Here is a 24,010-nt window from a genome sequence, read left to right on the forward strand (position 1 = left end):
GCCGCCAGTTGGTGACCCCTGACTTAGACAAACAACTTGTTTTTTATCAATCACTTTTTTATAAAATTTTTGTTATGCTTTTTACAGGTTGGTTTGAAATAAAAGCATTTGACAGTTGTGAAACTTTTGAAATACTGTCGTCTCTTGAAAGTTGAAACAACAATAAAATATAACCAACAAAATATTGCTTGTAAAGAGAAAGTCCATTGAAAGCTATACAGAGGCATTTTGTACTTGAATCGATGACAACATATGAAGAACCTTTACTGACAGTGTCAAACGCTTTGCTTGAAGACCAATCATCTGCTGTTAGTCCAACATACGGTTCCATCGATAATTCTGGAGACAACTTCAGTGGTTCTGAATTTTCATACTACCAAACAGCCACATCAACTCCTTCAAGCAAATTTCAAAATGGAACGACTTCTACCCGTTCAACTGAGTTAAGTCCAAAACCTCAAGTCACAAAGCAGTTTTCTATAATTTTGGGAGAAGGCAGCTCAGTTGGAAAAAATTATAAAGTTCTATCCACTTTTTCTAATGAAACTGCAAGTAAACGTGATGTTTCCACCATTGTTCCTACTTTCGGGTTCATCAGTGATTCTGAAGATGACGCTATCGGTTCAACAGATGTTGCTCGAACCGAAACCAACGCGTTGACTGTACCGGACGTAACGTCTGATGCATCAACTTCTATCTTGCCATACAACACTACCGCAGAGAAAACAACCATATTCTCTCCACTTACCAATAAGTATATTGTACCATTGAAAAATGCCTCTTCAGTTCCGGATGGTAATGATTTTAGTTCAACGACTGTCTTTCCACCTTCAACATCTGAAATACCAAGACACAACATTGACACTAAGACAACAACATCAACTACAGAAACTGAAGTTTCTGGAAGTTTTTCCTTTACAGATTCATATTCTTCTCCAATAATAGCAACAGAAGATTCCATAACACTTTTCCCAATCACAGACAGAAATAAAGTACCGGTTGCATCAACAGCATCAACACTAAATTCGTTTTTCAACACCACCAGTCCTCCTATAAAAGCTTCAACAGACGTTTTTGTAACCTTTGCAAAAGTTGAATCTGCTACGACAGAAATAGTTGATCGAATGTCTCCGTCAATAAGAACCAAAACTATTACATTCCCATTAGAGACTATGCAATCGTCATTCAAAAGAACAACGCCAATTGGCGATGAAAAATCTTCCACTGCGAATGCAACAGGCAGTTTAACGCAAACCCTCCATCCTTCTAAAGTTTCTACAGGCATTATTACTCCCAATCCTATACATGTTATGACTCCACCATCACAGCCAGTATCTAACACTCCAATGGACGAAATCTTAAAATTAATCACCACGTCGTATTTAGACGAACAAGAAATCACTTTTTCCCATGAACAAGAAATTTCAACAGAAAATGTGCTCACTCCCATATCAAAAAGTGTCCCTATTCCCAACAGTGTAGCAACATCAGAGCACCACTCGAATATAAATACAGCATCTTCGTTAACTTCCTTTGAAGCGATTTCCAATCTTCCCGAATACAACGATGGAGAAAGATTTACCAAAACTTTAATTCCAACTCCACGAGCTTCTGGAGATGACGCAACTATGATGTCAAGCGACGCCACATTGATGACTTCAGCCTTTTTGACTACATCCAAGAAGGCTGCCGGTTCAAAAGAACCAGAATTGTTTTCCACGGGATACGAAGCATCTGCACAGCCTGTGACATCAGTGAGCTCAATATCAGAACGACAACGAACTGTTTCGTCGCGATTTAACGAAAAAACTACCGCCACCGAGGGCATTGTCGATATAACCACTACGTTTACCCGAAGTGCATTACTCGAGCCAAGTTCTCGACCTTTCTCTAAAACTGAAAACAATCCAACTGTTTCATCAACGTTAATAAGCAGAATTACGAATGCATCCGTTGCAGTTGAAACTTCGTCGAAAGACGTTCATGCATCATCTGGGGGATCGATTCAATATACAGAACAGATGCCCGCAAGTGCATCTATGAAAACTACTGAAACAAGTTTGCCTTCCACTGCTAGAATGACGCAGTCAGAATCAAAACCACCAGATTTTACAACTTCAAAGAATATTTATAATCAAACCACAGACGTGATATCAAATACATTGCAGTCTCTCTCCGAATCATTGTCATCTTCATCAATAGCAGTTAGCCCTTTTAACGCATCCACTTCTAATGAAAGCCATGAGGTAAGCACACCAAACCAAAGGACTTCTAACTTTACGGAAAGTTTTTCAACTTCAAGTTCATCTACATTATCAAGAGCAACTATGAAGACAGTACCTTCAATAAACAAACCGTCTTTGTCAAACAGTACCGCTGATTCTTATGTAGAAAGTACATTTTTCTCTAAAACTAAATCCTTACCTACCAAACTGGTTACCTCTTTGACAAGTTCTGTGGCATACGAAACATCAACGTTGAATTATTCTGCTGCTGTGACAACACCTTCGGCATCCACAAATTTATTTGAAGCCAGCTTGAGCGTTTCGAATTCTACCTTCCACACGGGATCAACAGATAAATTTCACAAAACCGAAGGTTGGTGTTTGAAAACATAGATTTCGATATGTTTGCTGTTCTTTTTTTGTCGTATCCCAGCTTGGTTTGGTTTTTTGAATCTTTATTCTCGGACTGAAAAAGCCTTGATAAGTTATTCCTGGTAGTTTTACATTCTTGGAGAGGCTTTTGACATAGGGCCGGTTACCGAGATTGACAGAGTGAAGGTTCCGATTGTTGAAGTGTTGTTGCCTGGTGATTATTCCATTCACAAGGTGCCGCTGAATGGAGAGCAGTCCTAAAATGCGTTGCTCAAGCGCACTCCCCGAGAGTCGAACCAGCGCCGTGTGATCTTGAGCCGGGCGCGTAACCACTGAGCTAACGGGGCGGACTAAAGTGGTGTGCATTGGCCCTGTTTGGCGTTTATTTAATGTTTGTTTTTGTTTGTTGTAGACTACAAACAAATTTGTGGATTAAATGGAATAGAAGCAAAATCACATCCTCTGTATAAAAAGCTTTTTTTCTGAAACAAAATGCAATAGGCTACGTTTTATAGGCCATATTATAAGCAGTGGAAAGAGTGAGTTTTAAAAACAGTGTAATTTTTTTGATAACAGCAAGATTGTAGTAAATGGATGAATTGAGAATTAACCCTTCTAGTAGGCTACTTGCAAAAACAGAGTTTCTTCTCAGCAGTATTGTTAGCACAAAATCTATTTAGTTTCACTTGTATGGTTAGAAGTATCAACTGTGGGTTATTATATTTACCGACTAAAGCTAACATGCTGATTAACTAACATATTTTGCGGACTAATTGTTTCGCATATACCCCAACCGCAATCCGCTAATTAGAATTGTCAATCATTACTGATTCACAGATGTATTTTGCACAAACTGATTCTTGACTAACTAATCAGACGATTAACTTAATCGGTTGCTTAAAAAATCTGCTGTCAGTGCCTCAGTCCAACCCGTCGACTTTTTTAGACTTCTCTGTCAATCCTTATAATCATACAAATTAGTTTTTAATGTTTTGAATTTAACAGCAACCACAAATTCTTCTGGTAACAGTGAAGCTGTAACGTTTTCGACGGAAAAAGGAACAATTCTTGTGCATTCCACCGAAAGGGCTGTGAATTTTTCTACTGGTAAGATGTTTTATTCAGATATAAGAAATTAGTTTGAAGTTGATTTCAACTTAATTAAGTCTATTAAATAATTTAACCAATTTCTATTTTAATCATATTCTATGGCATTTTGCGGAAAGTTTTTTTCGGTGTGTGTAGAAAAATGTAGACATAGGTAGCCTATGTTATATAGTTTATGGTGTGCCATTGCTAGAGACAAATTAAAGTTTCTTGGATTTGGATTAAAGTATAGCTTGTGTTTTATTGGGCTATTTTGTCTACAAAAGCAAACAAATGGTTTGATAAAACACCTAAAACACCTAGAGAAGCAGTAGTGTTCAAAGCAAAGCTACCAGTAGGCTAGTAGATTACTATATCCAGGGCTGGATTTAGATGATGAGGGCTCCGGGGCACATTTAGATCAGGGGGCCCCGTGCAAAAAAATGTTTCTCGCCTATGGCGCAAAAAAAACACCTCTACGTCTACAGTAACATTAATCCAGCACCGCACAGCATTTTGCAGAAACTTCAAAGGCTGAAAAAAAAACACAAAATCACATTTTTCCACCTTCAAAAGAGGGGCCCGGGGCACCTGCACCCTCTGCCCCCCCTCTAAATTCGGGCCTGACTATATTTAGTCTGACCTATAACCTTCACAACTTATTTGTGGCTCTCAAATTGATTGCTCTTCAGGTGCTTCCGTGACATATTCTGTTCCACTTCTTGTTATTGCTGGGTTTGTCGTCCTCCTCATATTCATTCTCGCACTAACGCTTCTAATTGTCGCATGCTCCAATGAGGGAAAAAGGTAAGGTGAATTTTCTGGTGACAGCGAACATTGACAGGATAATACCCTACATAGGCCTACTTGCTTTCCTCAAAAAGTTAAACACCTCTTTGTCATGTGGGCTATAAACCTACGTAGAACTGAAATCACTAAAACTGAAATGACTGAAATCACTTTTCCGTAAGGCACGACGTTTGTCGAATAGTGACGGCGCGTGTCGAGCGGGGGAATTATTCCATCCATTAGGTGCCGCTGAATGGAGAGCAGTCTTTAACGTGCGTTGCTCAAGCGCACATCCGCAACTGAGCTATCTGGGCGGATTGTGCGTTTGAGCAACTAATGATTTTTCCTCCTTGCCATAACCTTCTTCTAACTAAAGATGTCTACGTTACTTCCTTATCTCTTAATTCTCATTGCTAACTTATCGTTCAGCAAATCAAAGATAAATCAAGCAGGAGAAAGTTCAACCAACAGGGACCGAATTGAGATGCCAGTGTACGCAGGTAGGCGCCGCCATGAAATCATATGAAAGGCTCCACATGTTGTGAGTCAATAAATGTAAAGTTTCTGTTTGTCGAAGTTTGTAAATAATGTAATTAGTAAAATATATAGTAATAATAATAATAACAACACAGTTTGCAAAGTTTTTAGGGCGAGTATGAAAAAAACGGTGTCCGACAAATTGTTCGTGAGCAATTGTTCGTAAAGCAATTGTTCGTAAGCAATTGTTCGTAAAACAATTGTTCGTAAAACAATTGTTCGTAAAATTAATTCTTCGTAAAACAATTCTTCCTAAAGCATTTTTTCGTGCATGCAGTTAAAATTTGATGTATACGAAGAAATGCTTTACGAAGAATTGTTTTACAGATTTCATTTTACGAAAAACAGTTTACGAACAATTGTTTTACGAACAATTGCTTACGAACAATTGCTTTACGAACAATTGCTTTCGAACAATTGCCTATAACCAAAAAAACACTTGAAAGATTGAGGCTAAATTGTCTTTCTGTGATCTTTTGCAGCGTAGAAGCCCAGATGGGCTATGCTTTGGTCATTTGGTATTTGATTTGATAATACTAATATGTAGCGTTTTTGACAATGGCATAATTTTATCGGCAGTTTTGTTATGGTACCCATATCGCAACGTATGTTTTCTACCTTCGACATAATTTCATCCCATTTCCCTAATTTCCCCGTTGTTTTGGATACGCCTGTGATCTCATTGAATGGCATTTTCTGACTGTGACGTAACTTTCAACAGGATCCAGCTGGAACAACTTCTCAGAAGATGCCGGTTCCAGCGTAATCATTGGACCGAAACTGAAACTGCATGCAGCAAATAATCCAAACTTTTCAAACTCGCCAAACAAGTCCAGAATACTCGGCAAACTGGATCGACTTTGGAGTTCATCGTCTGGGCTGTCCACAGATGCTTCTATTTCAACTTCAAGAAACGCCAGTTGTGCTGGGGACATAGTCTAGTAGATCAAATGGAGGAAACCTTTGTGAATTCGCGGTCCATGCAGTAGCCTATTATTGGTATTGCCAGAGAGAACCATCACGATGATGCAATACAATAAGAACACGCGCAGCCTAGTTAGAGTCTGAGGGCCTATTTGTTCAACATGAAGCTAATTCCTACACGACAATTCAAAAATGTCACAAATGCATTTTATCGAACATCGAACTGTTATCAAACTCATGTCTACAGATTCATAGCGTTGTTTTGATAGGCTATTGTTTTTTGTGATTTAGCTTCAGGAGTTGTTTGTACTATCATCCAATGGACCACGTTGGTTATAAGCAAAAGCTTTAATTGTGCAATAACCTACTTATCTTTCCCTTTTACTAGTTGGTAATTTTATTGCGTTATCGTGCTTTTTAAATTATTGTATTTTTATCATTAGTTGCGTATGTCCTTCGATAGATGCTGTGAACTATTTATTCCTAGTCAGATAATTTATTTGTTCTACTGTTCGTTGTGCTGCGATTTTACAACCTTGCAGGTTACTAAACGATCGAGGGAAACTTTTCAGATTGCTCAAGTCACGGCAACCTAGTGATTGGTTATAATTTACTTCATTTTCTTCAAGATATGTAATATTTGTCCTAGTTTTGCAACAGACTATATTTTGGTGTGGTGACAAATGCTTTTCATGGACAATGCATTTTAACAATTCCAAACAACAATAGAATCTCACATCACAACAGGAAATGCAAACACAGGATAAGCTTGGTAGGCTAAATAATACTTCTAATTTATATAAGCTTATTCTGGGTTTGAAAAAGATGATGTGTCTACTGAGAAACCTCACTTTTCCATCTTTGGATGTCATTGGAACGAAGAAGAACAGCTCCATGGAAAAAGTGACACTACGTCTTCAATTCTCCATTCACTCAGATTTTAGTTACCATGGTTCGCAATTTAAAGGGTCAAACTTTTCTTTATTTATAAACTACAAATGGTGTCAATGACAAGTTTTTCATACACAATTGCAAAATAGAAAAAACACATTCAACGTCGATTTTCAGTAAATGCTAGTTGGTTGCGTGTTTCTACAGTAGCCAACCACGCTCTACAGTATATCAATGTTAAAAGCTGCAACGCATAAGCAAATTGTGCACATAATAAAAAAGCCTGCATGCAACTCGTCAAGGATTGCTCTGTTGGTTACCGCGTGACATCGTCAAGATCAAGCGGTGCTGGTTCGAGTCTCGGGGTGTGCGCTTGAGCAATGCATACTAAGGACTGCTCTCCATTCAGCGGCACCTAATGAATGGAATAATTCCCCGGCAACAACACTTGAACAATCAGGAAACTTCACTCTGTCAATCTCGGTAACCGGTCCTGCGTCAAAAGCCTCTACAAGTATGCGAAACTACCAAGAATAACCTATCAAGGCTTTGTTAGTCCGAGGATAAAGATGCGAAACCAACCAACCAACTACACACTGTGCGAACAGGGCCGTCAACAGGATAACTTCGGCCCCAGTACCAATGAAAGCCTCGGGTCCTAAATCAAGCAACTTGTAAGACAAACCGACGACATCCGAAGAATACGCGGTGGTTTCTTCAAGCTCCCGAACCCCGCGGAAAGGTTATGACCCCCTAAAATTATCCCGTGACCCCCCGGACCCCTCTGTCAACGCTGCTGTGTGTGATTGTTAGGTAAATGAAACAAAAGAAAGAAATGCTTTGAAATATTGTACTGTATCCAGTTTAAAAAAGAAAAGCAGATTATTTGACGAGTCCAGATTTCCACTTGTTGCCAAACTTCATTTCTAACTGTCCATCTCTGCTTTGCGACCGAGATGAAAGGAGAGTTTGCTTTCTATTTGATTCTTCCAGGATGCTTTTGTTTGAAGCCCGCCTGGTGGTTAAAGTATAACTTATAAGCTGTAAGTTTAATTTTTATTGACAGACTATCTTTTTTCTATTTTATTTATGTTTGAAATCCAGTGCATAGTGAAATAATAATCAATAATCATAATTTTATGCAATAACAAAGTAACTTTGAACTTTGTCACTAAAGGTGGATCACGCTTAAAAAGAGCTCAAAATTGATTTTACTTAAACAAGACATGAAATAAACAAAACGCTATCCCATTGTCACCTTGACAGCAAATCTGTCGTTTTTTTACATTGATTCAACGTTTACAGATGTTATTTAGGTTACCTTTTAAACTCTCGTCCCGAAGAAAACAACGCAATGAAACGGTCTTTTGTGCATTGGCACGTCACAATCATCTTGACAAACTTGAAGAATCCGACCATTGTTGATCTTCGGCATAAGATATAAACCTAAACAAACAGGAAAACATCATCATCATTTTGTTCCTTCCTCGTATGGAGGGTTGGATACAATGCGCCATTGTTCTCGACCATGAGCTGTGCGTACTGCACTTTCATACGTTAATTTTGTCATTTTGTGAAACAGGAAAACAAAGCAAATAATATTATGCAAAAAAATAGCAAAAAAGTAGCAAAGAATGATATTATATGGCAAATAATAACTAACCAAGGTTAGGGAATTAAAAGCTGGAAAGAAAGGGACGAGTCTGAAGTAGGATACTTTTGTTCTCAGCCTATGTATAGCCAGGGCCGTTGATACGATATCTTGGGCTCGGTACCAATGACATTTTTGGGCCCCAAGTCAAAACATTTTGTTAAGAAAACGCACGATATCCAAAGAATATGCGGTGGTTTTTTCATGGTCCTGGGTCTCTTGAAAAAATTCTGGGCCCCTAAACCCAGCCAGCAAGCCTATATGGGCCCCACATGGGGACCCATATGGGCCGATGTACGGGCCCCATGTGAGATGCCCATATGGGGCCCATACACATTGTGTCCGCGGGCATCACATTGCCCCCATATAGGCTGCCCATATTCATTTATGGGTTTCATGTGGGTTGCTCACACTCAACCCACAAATCTAATATGGGCTGCCCATATGTAACCCATAAACCTAATACAGGCTGCCCCATATGTAACCTAATACAGGCTGCCCTCCCTGTCAACTCTACTGTATGTAGCGCTTTACGTGTGGAAGCTAGAAGGCCTTTGAAGCTTCGAGAGTCGGAGTTGGTGTTTGAATAACTGCGCAGTCAGGGATTCGTGCTTCGACTGTAGTGTACAACCGTGGCTACAACTTAACAACCTAACCCGAAATTTACCTGGGATGGCGCGGTGGCCTTATTACTTCTATGAATAGCCACAAGAGAAACGCTATTCTATAGCTTTTCCTATCAACGATGTGCTTAGAATTGTACGGAAAACAACTGTCTTCTACTTTATTTTGACTGCCGATCCGCATCATAATGCCAAGCAACCCGACTGTATGGCAAACGCATAACATTTGATATTATGAGACACAGGAAGCTTGGAGCCAATTAACTGCAAGGCGTCTCACCCACGGGTCAAGAACCGGGTTTATTGAAGCCATTCTAACGGCGAACAGATTCCAAGATACAGATTGATCTTCAATGGAATAGATTGCTGTGATCTGACTGAGAGTGATACGAAGCTGTGGTACAAATATATGATTAGAGAGTTTGTAGCAAGAACAGAAATTAAGCTGGTGACTTCAAATAAACTCGCAGAGATGTTTGAAATTATTTTTTTATTATTGAGGTTAAAAAAATAAAAATTTTATACCACTATGAAGGGTGATGCAAAACGAAACCAAGATAAAAAAAAAGTTTATAATAAAATAAATATGTCCGCCCTATTAGCTCAGTGGTTACGCGCCCGACTCAAAGATCAAACTGCACTGGTTCGGCTCTCGGGGTGTGATGGGTGAGTAATGCAGTTCAAGAACTGTTTTCCATTTAGCCGCACTTCCATGGGAAACTTCACTTTGTCAGTCTCGGTAACCGACCCTACGAGGATAAAGAAGCAAAGCCAACCAACTAACTTGAAAAATACTTTTGTTGCCAACACCTCTTCAAACTACTGTAAAGTAATTTCAACGCTTCAGATACTTATTTGTGTTTGAGTCATTAAGCAAACAGGTAATGTCAAAATAATTGCATTTCATAATTTCATAGCTGTATAGCTTTCACAGCGTTTTTAAAAATAATTATCTTTTGATTTATCGACTAATGTCCTAAGACTAGAACGCAAATTCTTGGCCCCTACCAGCAGAGGAAGGTAACAAACAATGAAAACGCAAGTCATCACAGCCAGCAGGGTCATCATTTGGATTTCATTCAGTGCAATCGTGCGTAACTTTTGCTTACTCATCATTTGAAGTGCTGCATTCATCAGTAGGGTGCGGTGAAAAATTAAAATTTTAGTATTTCAACAAAAAGTATGTCTTAAATGGTGGCCCTACACCTAAAAACATGTCTGATGGTGTTTTGAAGTTGTTGCACCCCTAACTGTCCGTGCAACCTTGGAAAGTTGTATGCGGGGGGGCCAAAATCATAAAAAATAGCATAACTCATGATCCATGCGTCGTAGAAAGTTAATTTTTGGCTCTATGGAATCAGAAACACCAAGTTTTTATTTGTTCCAAGAGAACTTTTAACTCTAAGAGCAATAGAATTTAAGTTACGCGTGAAAATCGAATTTCAGGCCCAAGAGAACGAGAAAAGTTCAAAACAGAAATCAGAGTAAACGAAGAGAAGTTTTTTCAGCTGGTTGATGCGATTTATTTTGATGGCAGAAAGGATTTAACTCTAACCTTGGTAAAAGAACAAACAGGAAAAACTTCAATGTCTACACAATTGGAAGAACACTACGTTGTTGTTGTGGGTGAGTCAGAGGACTAAGTTTATTTGACACACTTTACAACAAGCAATAGTAAAGGAGAAACACTTGCTGAAAATTTGTATATATAATGTCTTATCAGGAACTGATCTGGAGCATAAACTGAAAATTATTGGTTCTGATGGAACTGCTGTGAACACTGGCAATATCAATGGCTGTATTGTAAACCTGGAGAGATACCTTCAACGCCCATTGCAATGGGTAATTTGTTTACTTCATTGCAATGAACTGCCATTACGATTTTTTTTCCTTACTAGATGGTTGCACAAAAAGTCCTGACAGCTTTTCAGGTGCAATTGGAAAAGAAATTGGCGGTTCAGTTTCCGAATGGCTTATTGCAGAGTTTCAGCCACTTCCATATTCCACTTTTCCGACTTTACCAAATGACGTTACTGATGATCTAAGTTCAGACCAATTCTACGCTTATAGAATTTGTTGGTTCATCATTTTAGGAGAAGTGGATGAGGATTTGAGATTTATGGAAGTAGGACCTATCGTGCACTCTCGGTGGTAAACTCTTGGATGAAGAAGAACCAAGAACCTTAATGTTTTGGCTGAATTTTGTTTGAAAGTATATTCTTCTTCTTGGTTTGACATCAAACTGAATAACAAGATTTCCGATGACAGCAAGAATTTCTTCAGAATGTTGACGACGACGGGCGTGTTATCAAATTTTAAAATCAGCAAGTAAAAGATGAGGCCTTGAAAACTCTTCAAAGAAATGCTTATTTTGGCCACCACGAAAACATCTTGCTTGCAATGTTGTGTGAAGAGGATGATGATATTCGAAGATTGGGTGTAAATAAAATACGAGCATTACGAGATGGCTCTACTTCTGGATGGTATCGAGAAGAAAAGGATGTGATTGTTGAAGATGTTGATAATTCCAACCAAGCAATTCGAAAATTTGTTTTACCAAAACTTAATGTCAAGGCAAAGTCATATCATGAACTTACCGATTTGGCACTCGAAAGCATCACAGAGCCACTTGCTGTCAAGGACTTAAGTGATGCTGATTTAAACGTGCTGTATGACAAACCGTTGAGTTTAAAGCATCCCTGTCACAATCAAAGAGAAGAGAGACATGTCAAGCTTGTTACTGAAGCTGCTGGAGCAGTAGCTAGTTTTGAAAAACGAGATGGCATGATACGCCAGCGAATCAAATCAAGAAAACTTATGAAAAAGTTTCATACTAAGCATCAATTTACTGTCGACAAACTCTCTTAGAAAATAAATTTGACAACACATCGTATTGTGTTTACTGATGCACTGCTTATGATTGTGTAATGTATTGCTTATGATTAATGTCCCACACGTTGATTAGTCAAGTGACAACATTTAGAGAGCTTAGCTTAAGTACCGGTAATTAGCCCAAACTACAGAATTTCTTGTCCCAAAGTTATTTGAGCGCATCATACACAATTTTGCATCATTGTTTTGTAGGGTACAGTAACAGTACCAATATACTATAAGCCAGTGCTCCATTATCGAAATTTGAAGTGTAAGCTCAACAGTCAAGCACTGACAAATGACAGAAATGAAAATTTTTCTTGTTTAAATTTTGTCATTGGTTTGTCCAAACTTGTTGTCAATTTTGTGACATTTTTGCCCACAATATGTCTCAAATTTAAATATTTGAGCATAACTTAAATTCTATTGCTCTTAGAGTTAAAAGTTCTCTTGGAACAAATAGAAACATGGTGTTTCTGATTCCATAGAGCCAAAAATTAACTTTCTACGACGCATGGATCATGAGTTATGCTATTTTTTATGATTTTGGCCCCCCCCGCATACAACTTTCCAAAGTTGCACGGACAGTTAGGGGTGCAACAACTCCAAAACACCATCAGACATGTTTTTAGGTGTAGGGCCACCATTTAAGACATACTTTTTGTTGAAATTCTAAAATTTTAATTTTTCACCGCACCCTATTCATCAGCTTCATTTTCCTGCAAAGCTTCCAATTAGCTTGTTTGATGTACTTTTTCTTGCAGAGCAAATAAACAACAATTCAAAGATACGTTAAATTCGATGGAAGCTCGTTTTTTTGTGAATATAAAACTACTATTTTGACAAAATGACAATGCAAAGGGTTTGAATGCTTTTGAGTAAACTGTCAAGCAACGCTATCACGACTTTGTAGTGAATCCATGATAGTAAAAATTTGCAGCAGAAAGAGTTCTACAATATGATACACTTTAGTTTCCAAATTTGCACTTTTTGTTACAAGATTTCACGAAACTTGTTGTCCGACTTCCAACAATGCGGTTTAGCCATATAGTCTAACCTTCTTTTCAAAATGACGGTAAAAACAACGTAAAGGTTGCAAAATAGAGTTCCTGCCATCATTATTATTCCCATCGCAACCACAGTCAAGTTAAAAACCTGCAATTGTAAAACAAATGATAACACAGGCCAACAAAAAAGATAAAAAAATTTGTGTCTGCAATGTAAGATGTGATTTGGAGTATATTGAGGCTGCTGATTTCAAAAATCATATCAGATTTTACCCATCACATCAGGTTTTGAGATTTTTGCATGATATTTTTTCTCATAATATTGGCTTTTTGGCCGAATTTTCTCTTACTGTGTTACGGACAATTTTTACCAAATCAAACGTCATATAAAACCGTTATGGTCTACTTAACCTAGCTGGCATCTTACGTCATGGAAATTGCTAGAAAATGTCCAAATATTGCACCATCGTTCGTAAGACCTGATGAAACATTGCATCATCGCCTTTGAACACCTGTTTGAATTGCGTGACAATGTCTTTCATTATTGCGTCACAGTTACTGTTTACGTGAGTTTGAGATATCGCAAATTATTCTAGTCATTCGTAAAATGGTTGCTTGAAAGTTGGAAGCATATTTAACTGTTTGCTTAGTGCTTGCCAGCTGGATAAAATTTCCGTCTTTTATCTAAGTATTTTGTTGTAGTGACAAGTTTTAGTGGTGTACGGTGTTGCATCCCAATTTCGACAGCCAGGTGGCTAATTTTACAGAAATACAAATTTGAATAGACGTTTCAAAGGAGTGTTTCTTTTTCGGTCATTACATACAGACGAACGGATCCGGTAATCTTATGTTACAATTTTCCCACGAAAAGATTATGGTTTACCGCTGTGACCAAACTGTTACCGTTTTATAAAGACCTTATGAGCCAATAGTGTTTGAAAATTTGTCATAATCATGGAAATGATTTTATTTTGTAACATTTGGAGATGTATATGACACCATGACCATTGGAGTGACCGACCTATCTTCAGAAGGTACACTAGTCAGAAGGCCCCCTAGCTAGATGGTCCACTGGTCAAAAAAGTCACCTAGACCATCTGGCTAGTGGACAATCTGTCTATGGTAGACCATCCAACTTATGTACCTTCTGAGAACTGTCCATAAACTACCCCTTGCAGGCAGGGTTACATTCACTTTCGCCTGAATGTTTAGTACCACCCCACTTTTTGATATATAACATAGGTTTTATCTTTTTTGCTGAACGTGGAGATTTAAATGTGAAACTTGTCTATAACTCATTCTTATTTGAATTTCCATGTACTCAGATTTTTTCATATTAGCAAGGTGTTAATTCTGTTTGTGGTGTGAATAAGTAGCAGTGGCACCGGCAGAGGGGGGGCAGGCGGGGCAGCTGCCCCCCCAATGTTTTGGGCATCATCTTTTTAATTTTTTTATATTATTACATATTGTTATTAGTTTTTTAATATTTGAATCCCAACCTGAAGTCAACTCAAGTTGCAAGGGCGGGGGGGTAAAAGCTTTCTCTTTTATTTTAAACTTGCTCTTCTTGCTGCTGTTATTATTACGATTTTATGATTATACAGTATTCACGTACTTCGCCTGATTGGCTCTTGCTTGGTTCTTGAGTGGTGGCAGTGCATACAGCAGTGGGTCATTCAATGTTTCAAGGAAACAATGTAGATGTAACTCAACGAAGTCTACTAAAGCAATACAGTAAGTAACCAGTGGTTTGATGAGTATCTCTGGATGGCACATTTTGCTTTCCCTGTCTAGTTTTCAACAGTTTGGTATGTTATAGTCCTGTTACTATTAGTTAAAGTTTATTTTATTAAGCCGCAATTATGCTCCACCGGTGTTAAATGATTTTTTATTCTTAATGTTTCTTTATCCGATCCACGAAGATTTCATGCGCAATATAATGACGATAAAGTTTAAAACACAAAATGAGCGAACAATGTTATATACGTATTAAGATGCAAAAAATGCAGTATGACGAAATAATGCAACTAAAGTCAACATGTTCCTACGCTTATCAGACGTTAAAATACGTTTCACTTGTAGTAAAATTCTTTTCTCATTCTTTTATTTCTGAGGATATTGCGTTGCTTATTGCCTTTAAATTGGAAGACTTGCGTCCCCGCGAGCAAGATTGTGCATTTTTTACATCGATTCAACGCCCTACAACGTTGAATCGATGTAAAATCAGCAGATTTAGCTGGCTGGGGTTGGCGCTTTAATTGATTATTTTTACTTTCAGTGAAGTTTGTTTTTACGTCTAATAAACGTAGAAACATGTTGACTTGCTTTAACTGTATTGTTCCGTCATACTGCATTTTTGGCATTTTAATAAGAAATATAAAAATTGTTCTCTAATGCTGTGTTTTAAACTTATCATTTGATATTGTGCATTTTCCTGATGAAATCTTCGTGGATAGGAAGAAGAAATATTAAGAATAAAAAATCATTTAACACCGGCTGACTATTTATTGCAGTTGAACTACGCCCGGTGGCCGTCACAGTATATTTATTCCATTAACTTTTATTAGCCTTAATTCTCACAATGTCATAGGCTACGCAATACGCATGTGACCGCCTCTGCGTTTGATATATCTACTATGTTTTGACATCTGTATTTTCCAAGCATAAAAAAACGTTTTCACAGCGTTTCAGTACAGTATTTGATAATTTCTCTGTCAACTAACAGACTAGTCAAAATCATGAGGCATATTTAACTAACAGACTGTTGGATAATCAGAAAGTGCATTTGTAAAAAATGGTTTTTCAATCTGGAAATAAGCTACGCAGAATTTCGCTAGCCATGGCAGTTGCAAGTCCCATACGGAATCAAACTGTGATTTATTTTGAATTTTATTTTTTTCAACAGATCAGACATGTCAAAAATGTAGGACTTTTGGTAGACTATATTGCAGTAGACAATAGCAGTAGAAAACAAGAGAAATTAAATAATATATCACTGTCTTGCACCAGTGGCGTAGCCAAGGGAGGGGGTTTTAACCTTTCAAATTGACTTTACGGATGATAATACATTGTTTTCAAGAAAAGTTTTAGCCTATGATGTAATTTCACGTCAAACTGTGCAAGGATGCAAGCCATCTGCAACACTGCTGAGATCGCTTGTTCGATCTAGATTAACGTCTTTAAACAGCTATTTGTTATACAAAACTTGAATATATCAGAAATAAAGTAACTTCATTGTCTCAAAGCTTTTTGTTTTTTCGCTTTTTGGATCAACCAAGGAGAAAATTGATAAATAATAAAACTCTATAATCTCGCAAAAAAAAAGAAGCAATCAATCTATGTCTCTAAAACAAAGTTTGCCTAATTTTAAACGAAACTGCATTAAAAGAGCGAGTTTTGCCAATACCAAACACTCAAATAACTCAGCCAAGAATTAGCAACAAGAAAACATAGAAACTTAGCTTTATTTCCGAAAAATTCCCAAGAAAACATGATCTTATCCTTTTGCTATGCCACCGGACAGCACCATTTTACAGGAATATTCACACCCACGATTTTGTTGAAAATGCTCTCAGAATGCACCAAACTGAAAGTAATTTTTTGAAATTTTCTGGGGGAGGCCCCCCAGACCCCCCGCCGGCCGTCAACACACCCCCTTTCAAAATTACTGACTACGCCACTGTCTTGCACTGTCAATATTTTGCCCCTCCCCCCATTGTTGAAGGTCTAGCGGCGCCACTGATAAGTAGCAGGATAGCATCTTCAAGAAGAAAAGTGTGAAAATGACCCTGATGTTTTTTGTTACATATGTGGCAGTTATTCTGTTCCTAACCAAAGGCAAATCATAACAAGTTTTGTGAAACAAGCATATCTTGCATACTTTAAATACGCCTGGGTGATTAGGACAAATCATGGGCTCCACAAACTGCAGGTAAAGCTTGTGTGAAAAACCTAAGACGATAGATCAATGGAAATCCTAAATCCACTCACAACATTCACAAAAATCATGCAAGCGAAAGTTTGTCCCAGAGTAACGTTTCCCAAATGTGCATGTGAATTTCTTTTTTTCTGTAGAATTGAACCTATTTTTAAGTGTCTATTCTATTCAATTTCTTCAATTTTATTTTTCTTTACTGGCGCAAACATATAGCGAATGACATTACAAACACACAACTGTAGCACCAACAAAAGGAAAAGATGGCAAAACTAAAAGGTTTAAAATATGCATTGGGGATTTGCACAGCCACCAAACCTACTTCTTAACGCGAAAAAATAACAATGTAGCCTACTTTTGTAAAAAAAATGACGGTGAACGTTTAGTGTTAGCAGATAAACTTTAAAGAATTGGGTTCAAGTTACCAGACTTCAATAAAATTAAAAATTAAAAAAAATGAAACAGGTCTTGAAATACCTCAATGTTTTCATTAATATTAGGCTATGTTTGTATCGACTTTAGACTTTATCGTGATGAATTTAGACTTTATCGCAGACCTTGTTGGCAAAAAAGGGTTCAAATTCCATGAAACGCTATAGTCTACCAATATAGATCATGAGTTGATTTTACCAATTTTTATCATAACAGCATTCAGATATCATAAAATCCTGGTGATACAAAAAATCTGATGTGATTTTTGAATTCAGCACCCAAAATATACCCTAGAATGATATTTACTATGCTGACACAAAAAGTGTGTTGGCTTGTGTAATAATTATTATTATTATCAGCTTTATTTCAATGTAACACAGTCCACGTGACGCAACAGATTCCGCAATACGACTATAGGCTTACGTTCCTGTAACACGATGTAGGCGAGACCTAACAATCCATACGAAACTTTTACGACAAATTATCCTCCCTGTTAACTATCCTAGATTTCACATCGCAAAGAATCGAAAAAGCAGTAATTGGGATGGAACAAGAACGTATGCTGCTGAAATTGCAGCTAATTGGTATTGAAGCTTTTGAGAAGATGATGATAATTAACTTATCTGAGCAACTCCATACGCTCATGTTTATAATGTGCATGTAAAAACTTATTTTCATGTTCGGAATAGGCCCAGTATTTTCATCTCCAAGTAAATAATAATAGCTAAATCACTGGTGCGTTATTTAGTACAATAAGGTTTTGGTAAATATCCTACTTGGTACATAATCCTTACGTAATGCCCATGAGCAAGGTCGTTGAAAGGATAATTTGGGCCCTGTACCAATAAGATCCTCAGCCCCTTAATCAAGACACTTTTATGAAAAGCGAAGAATACGTGGTGGTTTCTTTAAGTTCCAAGGTCCTTTTAAAAGATTACGTGCCCGATTATCATTCTGGTCTGGGTCTAAAAGTACCCACTGGACCCCCTATCAATACCAGTACCCATGAGCAGTTTAATTTGTCGATAGGTTGAACACATTCCATTTAAAGTGACTGACATGTTGTTCCTGTCAATAATGCAACAATAAACGCATTCTTTCTTTGTAGCCTAGTCAGGCCCGGATTTAGGGGGGAGCAAAGGAGCAGTTGCCCCGGGCCCCCCGACTTTTGAAGGGCCCCTCTATGTGGAAAAAAATGTGATTTTGTGTTATTTTTTTCCTTTTGGCCTTTAAAGTTTCTGCAAAATGCTGTGCAGTACTGGACTGATGCTACTGTAGACGTAGAGATGGTTTTTCGCGCCGTAGGCTTGAAAAAATTTTTTGCACGGGGGCCCCCTGATCTAAAAGTGTCCCGGGCCCTCCATCAGCTAAATCCGGCCCTGAGCCTAGTTGCCATATTTGTCTTTGTATCAGCGCATTCATTTTGTTCTTAAGCAGGTTTTTTCACCTGGTGACGGATGTTAAGAGATTTCCAATCAAGGAAACACCATGTTCCCGGAGGTTGCTCTTTGATTTCTCCAAATCCAACTAAGGGAAGAGCAGAGAAGAGGAGAAAAAACAAAAGAACCAAACTAACAATCACTTTTGTCTTTTTTGAATCGACGTTTGTCTGAAAATGCATTTTTATTTAAAACGTTTAGCCACAAAACTTTGTAAAATATCATAACATTTTTTAGAAGAAATGAATGAATCCGAACTTTAGAGCCCATAATTTACTATCACTATATGGGTGTCCGACGTTTTCTTCGTAAACAGTTCTTCGTAAAGCAATTCTTCGTAAGCAATTTTTCGTAAAACAATTCTTCGTAAAGTTAATTCTTTGTAAAACAATTCTTCCCAAAGCATTTATTCGTGCATGCAATGGAGATTTGATGTATACGAAGAAATGCTTTACGAAAAATTCTTTTACGGATTTCATTTCACCAACAACTGTTTACGAACAATTGTTTTACGAAGAATTGCTTTACGAAGAATTGTTTACGAATAATTCGCCTATAACCCACTATATGTGTGGTTACAAATAGCCTACTTGAAATGGTTACAATTAACGTTTGTAATGAAAGCTTTCTGGTAGAAAAGAGCACTTAAAAATGACGCAATCAGCAGTTGGTACATCCATAGGCTATCACATTCAATGGCTGCTGGGGTAACCAAACTTATCTATGCATATTAAAGCATTATATTAGAGACCAACATTTTTAACCTTATATCAACAAAAACAAACATTTAAAAACATGAAAAAGACTCACCCTGTAAAAAAATGCAAATCGCACCGCAATCAATCGCTCTACTGCCATCGTAAATACTACAGCCATGGATGAAATACCAAAGAAGACCATCGTTATGCCTGAGTAGTCACAGAGAGCTTTTCCTCCTAATTCTGTTACCTAATTAAAACGACATTTTTAGCAGCTTACTTCAATTAAGTGCACAACACTGAATGAATCTTCACATTTCTTTTTCCTCAGACCGAAAAATCCTAAGACTAAAAATAGACCTAAAAATGTAAGTTCAATCCTGGGAGTTTCGCATACTCAGGGGCTCCGAGAAGAAAGGGAAGTCGGGCAACTTTCCCCCTAGTAGATTTATAGCATTTTAAAGGTTATAACATTTTATAACAAGTTTATAACATTTTAAAGAAAAAAATAGAAGTTTGTTATGTTTTCATTTTTAAGGAGGGCTCATATTTACTATTAAAATAAAAATATAGCAACTTAATAATAAACAAATTTTTGAATAATGTGAGTAATTTCAACCATTTTTCCATTATTAGTAAATGCTACTCCAGATCTTTTCATCACGAACAAATTATTTTCGACTTAAGATCTGTTAAACTGCTTCAAGACGTAAAATCTGATGCTGTAGCCTCCTGATTTCTATATCACTGAACGGTTACTATTATTTGATAGTTTCAATTTGGAAACTGGTAATGCTCTGGCTAAGCCTGAAGCCCACTATTCTTGCTTGACCATCTGAACTTTGACTTTAAAAGCTACGTTGGCCAGACATATGACAATGGATCCAACATGTCTGAGATGGAGAAAGGTGTCCAATGTCCATGAATTGTGTACAGTGCTGTCTAGATGCCATACCATTTTTGGAGTAATTGATCGACTGTAAGCTTATGTTATTTTCAGTTAAAGCCCAGCCAGATTGGAAATTCTAATAAAACCTGTTCTATTTTATCTTTGTAAAGAAATTCTACTTCGAGATTGCGCAGTCAAACCCATTGCTTTGCATCAGTCCTTTGTAATTAAAGCTTTAAAAACCTTATTTAATGCCTAATTTAGTAGTCTACCTAATTTAGAACCAGGAGCTAGATCGAACGTTATGTCAGCGCTAAAGCAACCCACTTGAGCAGTTTTAAATCTGAGCTTCTCCGTATTCTGTGGATTACAGTAGCCTACTAAACGAAATTCACCTATAAAAGTTACAGAAAGCTGGGAAAAGTAGGCTACAGTAGGAAGCTATTACTCGCAAGCTAAAGTTGTTGTAGCAACTAGAAATTTAAAAGAAAAAGATTTTATTTTCCTGAGGAAGGAATCCTCCAATAACTCCGCTTCCCCAACTGAACCATTCAAACAAAATTTATTTCAACGTAGGCTATGTTGCAAAAAAACTCGCTACATGTTAATAGCAGAGGTAGGCATCCGCTACTTTGAAAGTAGCGTGATATCGCTACTCGAACCAAAAGTAGCGCGCACTGCCGCCACTTTTGTCTTATACCGACACCAGGAAGCACTATTCAAGTAGGTTACCTTGTGAAGTCCAAACGAGTGATAGGCTATCATTTAACTAATAACGTCCAGATCTTAACCAACTAAAAATAATGTTCTTTTGCCGATAACTTTCAAATTGAACCATAGTCATACGAAGCTGAGCAACGTGATCAAGTTTAACATATTCAAGTTTATTACATTTACAGAAACGCAAAACTATGCAACAAATTAAATATCGAACGTTTTCGACATTACAAGATGTCCTCTTCAGGAATAACATACATACAATTTAACTACCCTACATCTGAATAAAATAGAATGCTTTATTCTCGTGGAGCCTATACCGTTGAATTTGAGCTAGTTAGAAGTACAGTGCAGTTTTTATTTTTTCCTGTTCATAGATTTAATAAACCGTTCTATTTTATTCAGATGTAGTTAAGTTGTATGTATGTTATTCCTGAAGAGGACATCTTGTAATGTCGAAAACGTTCGATATTTAATTTGTTGCGTAGTTTTGTGTTTCTGTAAATGTAATAAACTTGAATATGAACTTGATCGCGTTGCTCAGCTTCGTATGCCTATGGTTTAACAAGACAAACTCTCTACTGAAGCTCTAACTTTCAAATTACTCATCAATCTACTCACCGAGTGTCCAACAGTGTACGCGATAAATGTGACAGGAGATGTTGCTAGAGTGCTTATTAAGTCCAGTAAAGCAAGTGCCATGACCAAAGTATAAAACACTGACTGAAAAGTAACGATAAGATGGACCTTTTTGATTGTAGAAGATATGTTTAAAAGCAAAGGTTAAAGTTTAAGTGCTAGTTTAGGTCATACTGGTGTCGGCTACCATATCACCTACCAAAGAGGCTACTGCAAAAAACAAAGCTACTATAAAAATATATATAGGCTATAGGCTACTGTAAAAAACATAGCTTATTCATATTTTGGCGATAAAGTTGGATTTTCAAAAGGATTTTACTTTTCCGGAGTCAGACATTAAGACATGGCAGAGGTAGATATTGCTGATCGGACTTTATTTTTGAAAATGACCACAAATCTCATTAGGCTGTATTGTGGGCTACACAGCACCCGAAGAACTTAAGAATTTAGGCTACAAATTCACTTTGGCATTCGCATTAGCCTACGCACATTGGGATTTGTTTCATAAAAGGAGTACGAGAAACTATTGTTGCCTTACTTGCTTATCCAACCTTCCTTGGTTTCGCCAGATAACAAAAATTGCTATCAAATTTCCCAAGGTGCTTCCAGTAAACGTAACTAGAGGAACTGTCATCCAAATCTCTTCTGGAATTCCGCTAATATTTCCATGATTGTGGAAGGAGCTGGTGTTGTTGGCATCCATTTGTAAAAAAAGATTTTAGAATTGTCATTTAGGCTGAAAGTTTAAAATCTTACTGCAAATATTTGTTTATCAAGCATTACAATAGCTATTAAAGTCACTGATTTTCTGGTTTCATCTTGAAAAATACAAACATTGCAATAAATTCGATGCCTTTACAGCTGCAATGAAAAGTTAAATTTAGTATACTTAAGCCTGCAAGTACAGAGGAAATGGTAAAAATATTTAGGGTCACAATTACCACATAGAGTAGGATATAGCCCACAAATTGTCACATCGAAAATAAACACATTTTAAAAAACTGGTTGGCTTTTTAAGTGTTTTTAGTTTGTTTTTACTGTAATAGGCTGTTCAATTCAAACATTACAGTAAATTGTATTTATTGAGTTCCAAGGGGATCTCCTGACTAAAAAGCAGCAGGCCAGCTATTCTCCGTCAAGTATCAATTCAGTACCGTATTTTATTATTAAAAGTTCATGGAGAATCAGTAGAGCCTTATTTATGGCATATGCATTTCGCTCTACAATTGTATAGCATCAATAGTGCCTATAAAAAACAAACATACAAAAGCATCACCTAAAAAACTATTACTAAATAAATAAAGAATCTGCAGTAGCCTAACTAAGCAACTAACCAAAACCTCGGCTATCAGGAGATCAAGCCATCAGTAGATTTTTTGCTTGTTTTTCTCAAAAGTCTATACTTTCAACATCATTTACCCAAGAAACTATTGCTTGAATGGCTGTTTAATAAAACTAGTTACAAACTAACGTTTAGCCATCAAAGCGCGTTGACTGCAAGCCTTCTCTCAATAATGTCATGTAGTATTAGGAAGGCCTTTCATCGAATACTTTCAAGTTACTTTCCGGTAGAAAGTAAACAGAAATAATCTCAAACAGATACGACATATTCAAGATCTCAAAGAATCCCGTAAATCTAAATTGACCGTTCAACTAAAATTGATATTCGGCATACAATCGCGAAAATCTGCTAAACGAGTTTCAATACCTCACCACAAAATGTTTATAGGCCTATACGCGGAAGTCACAGTTTTTATATTTGAAGTTGTAAGAAATTCTAATCATATCTACTCCAACTTTTTTTAAATCTTAATGGTCAAAGCATGTCCCTGTGCAAAACCTTTCTCAATAAACTAATTAGTTTCGTCACACCACACCGGAAAATGTCGCCTAATTTGCTGTAACTTTGTAAAACTCCAACATCCGTTTTCTCAAAAACTCGATTTTGTAACATGCGTCTTCAGTGGTCGGCGAAAGTGGACTTGTTAAATTCCAAAATTAAAATTGGCTGGTGACACTATTTTTTACTTGCAGGCAGAAATTTTTTTAAGATATAATTTATTTAAATTGAAAACTTCACGACTGGTTTAAAACTAATTCATCATTCAAGAATCAAATCGATAGAAATTATATTGCAAAACTACAAAAAAAAATCCATTTTAGCCTATAATACAAAATTTTCATTTTTATTGTCACAGTGTAACAACAAGATTCACAACACGAGGCTTAATATATATTTTCTCAAAGTGTGCACCATACCGCCTTCAGCAAAAGGAAGAACATATT

At 37.1% G+C, this 24,010-nt stretch overlaps 2 protein-coding genes across 2 annotated transcripts; one reads left to right on the forward strand and one right to left on the reverse strand.

The window, feature by feature from the left end:
* The first annotated feature begins 242 nt into the window (after positions 1-242).
* On the forward strand, positions 243-7,053 carry LOC145779073 (uncharacterized). The gene is made up of 5 exons (XM_082590645.1): positions 243-2,598; positions 3,603-3,704; positions 4,376-4,490; positions 4,902-4,972; positions 5,731-7,053. The coding sequence occupies exons 1-5, from the start codon at positions 243-245 to the stop codon at positions 5,949-5,951; spliced, it is 2,865 nt and encodes a 954-aa protein (XP_082446771.1). The 3' UTR covers positions 5,952-7,053.
* A 46-nt stretch (positions 7,054-7,099) lies between these two features.
* On the reverse strand, positions 7,100-22,460 carry LOC145778457 (prostaglandin E2 receptor EP4 subtype-like). The gene is made up of 10 exons (XM_082589934.1): positions 22,263-22,460; positions 21,707-21,808; positions 19,592-19,729; positions 18,790-18,951; positions 13,027-13,124; positions 10,969-10,988; positions 10,107-10,222; positions 9,379-9,492; positions 8,146-8,270; positions 7,100-7,839 (listed from the first exon to the last, which is right to left on the reverse strand). Exons 1-10 carry the CDS (start codon positions 22,425-22,427, stop codon positions 7,707-7,709), a joined length of 1,173 nt encoding a protein of 390 aa, XP_082446060.1. The 5' UTR covers positions 22,428-22,460; the 3' UTR covers positions 7,100-7,706.
* Between the last annotated feature and the right edge of the window lie 1,550 nt (positions 22,461-24,010).

The sequence above is a fragment of the Aplidium turbinatum genome, chromosome 10 (assembly GCF_918807975.1).
Source record: "Aplidium turbinatum chromosome 10, kaAplTurb1.1, whole genome shotgun sequence".
Lineage (NCBI taxonomy): Eukaryota > Metazoa > Chordata > Ascidiacea > Aplousobranchia > Polyclinidae > Aplidium > Aplidium turbinatum.

What these genes read in the sequence shown, in the direction of transcription:
- LOC145779073 (XM_082590645.1), top strand. Translation starts at nt 243, where the DNA reads ATGACAACATATGAAGAACCTTTACTGACAGTGTCAAACGCTTTGCTT. An exon ending in TAAATTTCACAAAACCGAAG is followed by an intron (nt 2,599 to 3,602) that starts GTTGGTGTTTGA and finishes TGAATTTAACAG; the next exon opens with CAACCACAAATTCTTCTGGT. An exon ending in TGCTCCAATGAGGGAAAAAG is followed by an intron (nt 4,491 to 4,901) that starts GTAAGGTGAATT and finishes CTTATCGTTCAG; the next exon opens with CAAATCAAAGATAAATCAAG.
- LOC145778457 (XM_082589934.1), bottom strand. Translation starts at nt 22,427, where the DNA reads ATGGATGCCAACAACACCAGCTCCTTCCACAATCATGGAAATATTAGC. An exon ending in CGTACACTGTTGGACACTCG is followed by an intron (nt 19,730 to 21,706) that starts GTGAGTAGATTG and finishes CGTTTTAATTAG; the next exon opens with GTAACAGAATTAGGAGGAAA. An exon ending in ACCGTCATTTTGAAAAGAAG is followed by an intron (nt 10,989 to 13,026) that starts GTTAGACTATAT and finishes CCATCTAGTAAG; the next exon opens with GAAAAAAAATCGTAATGGCA.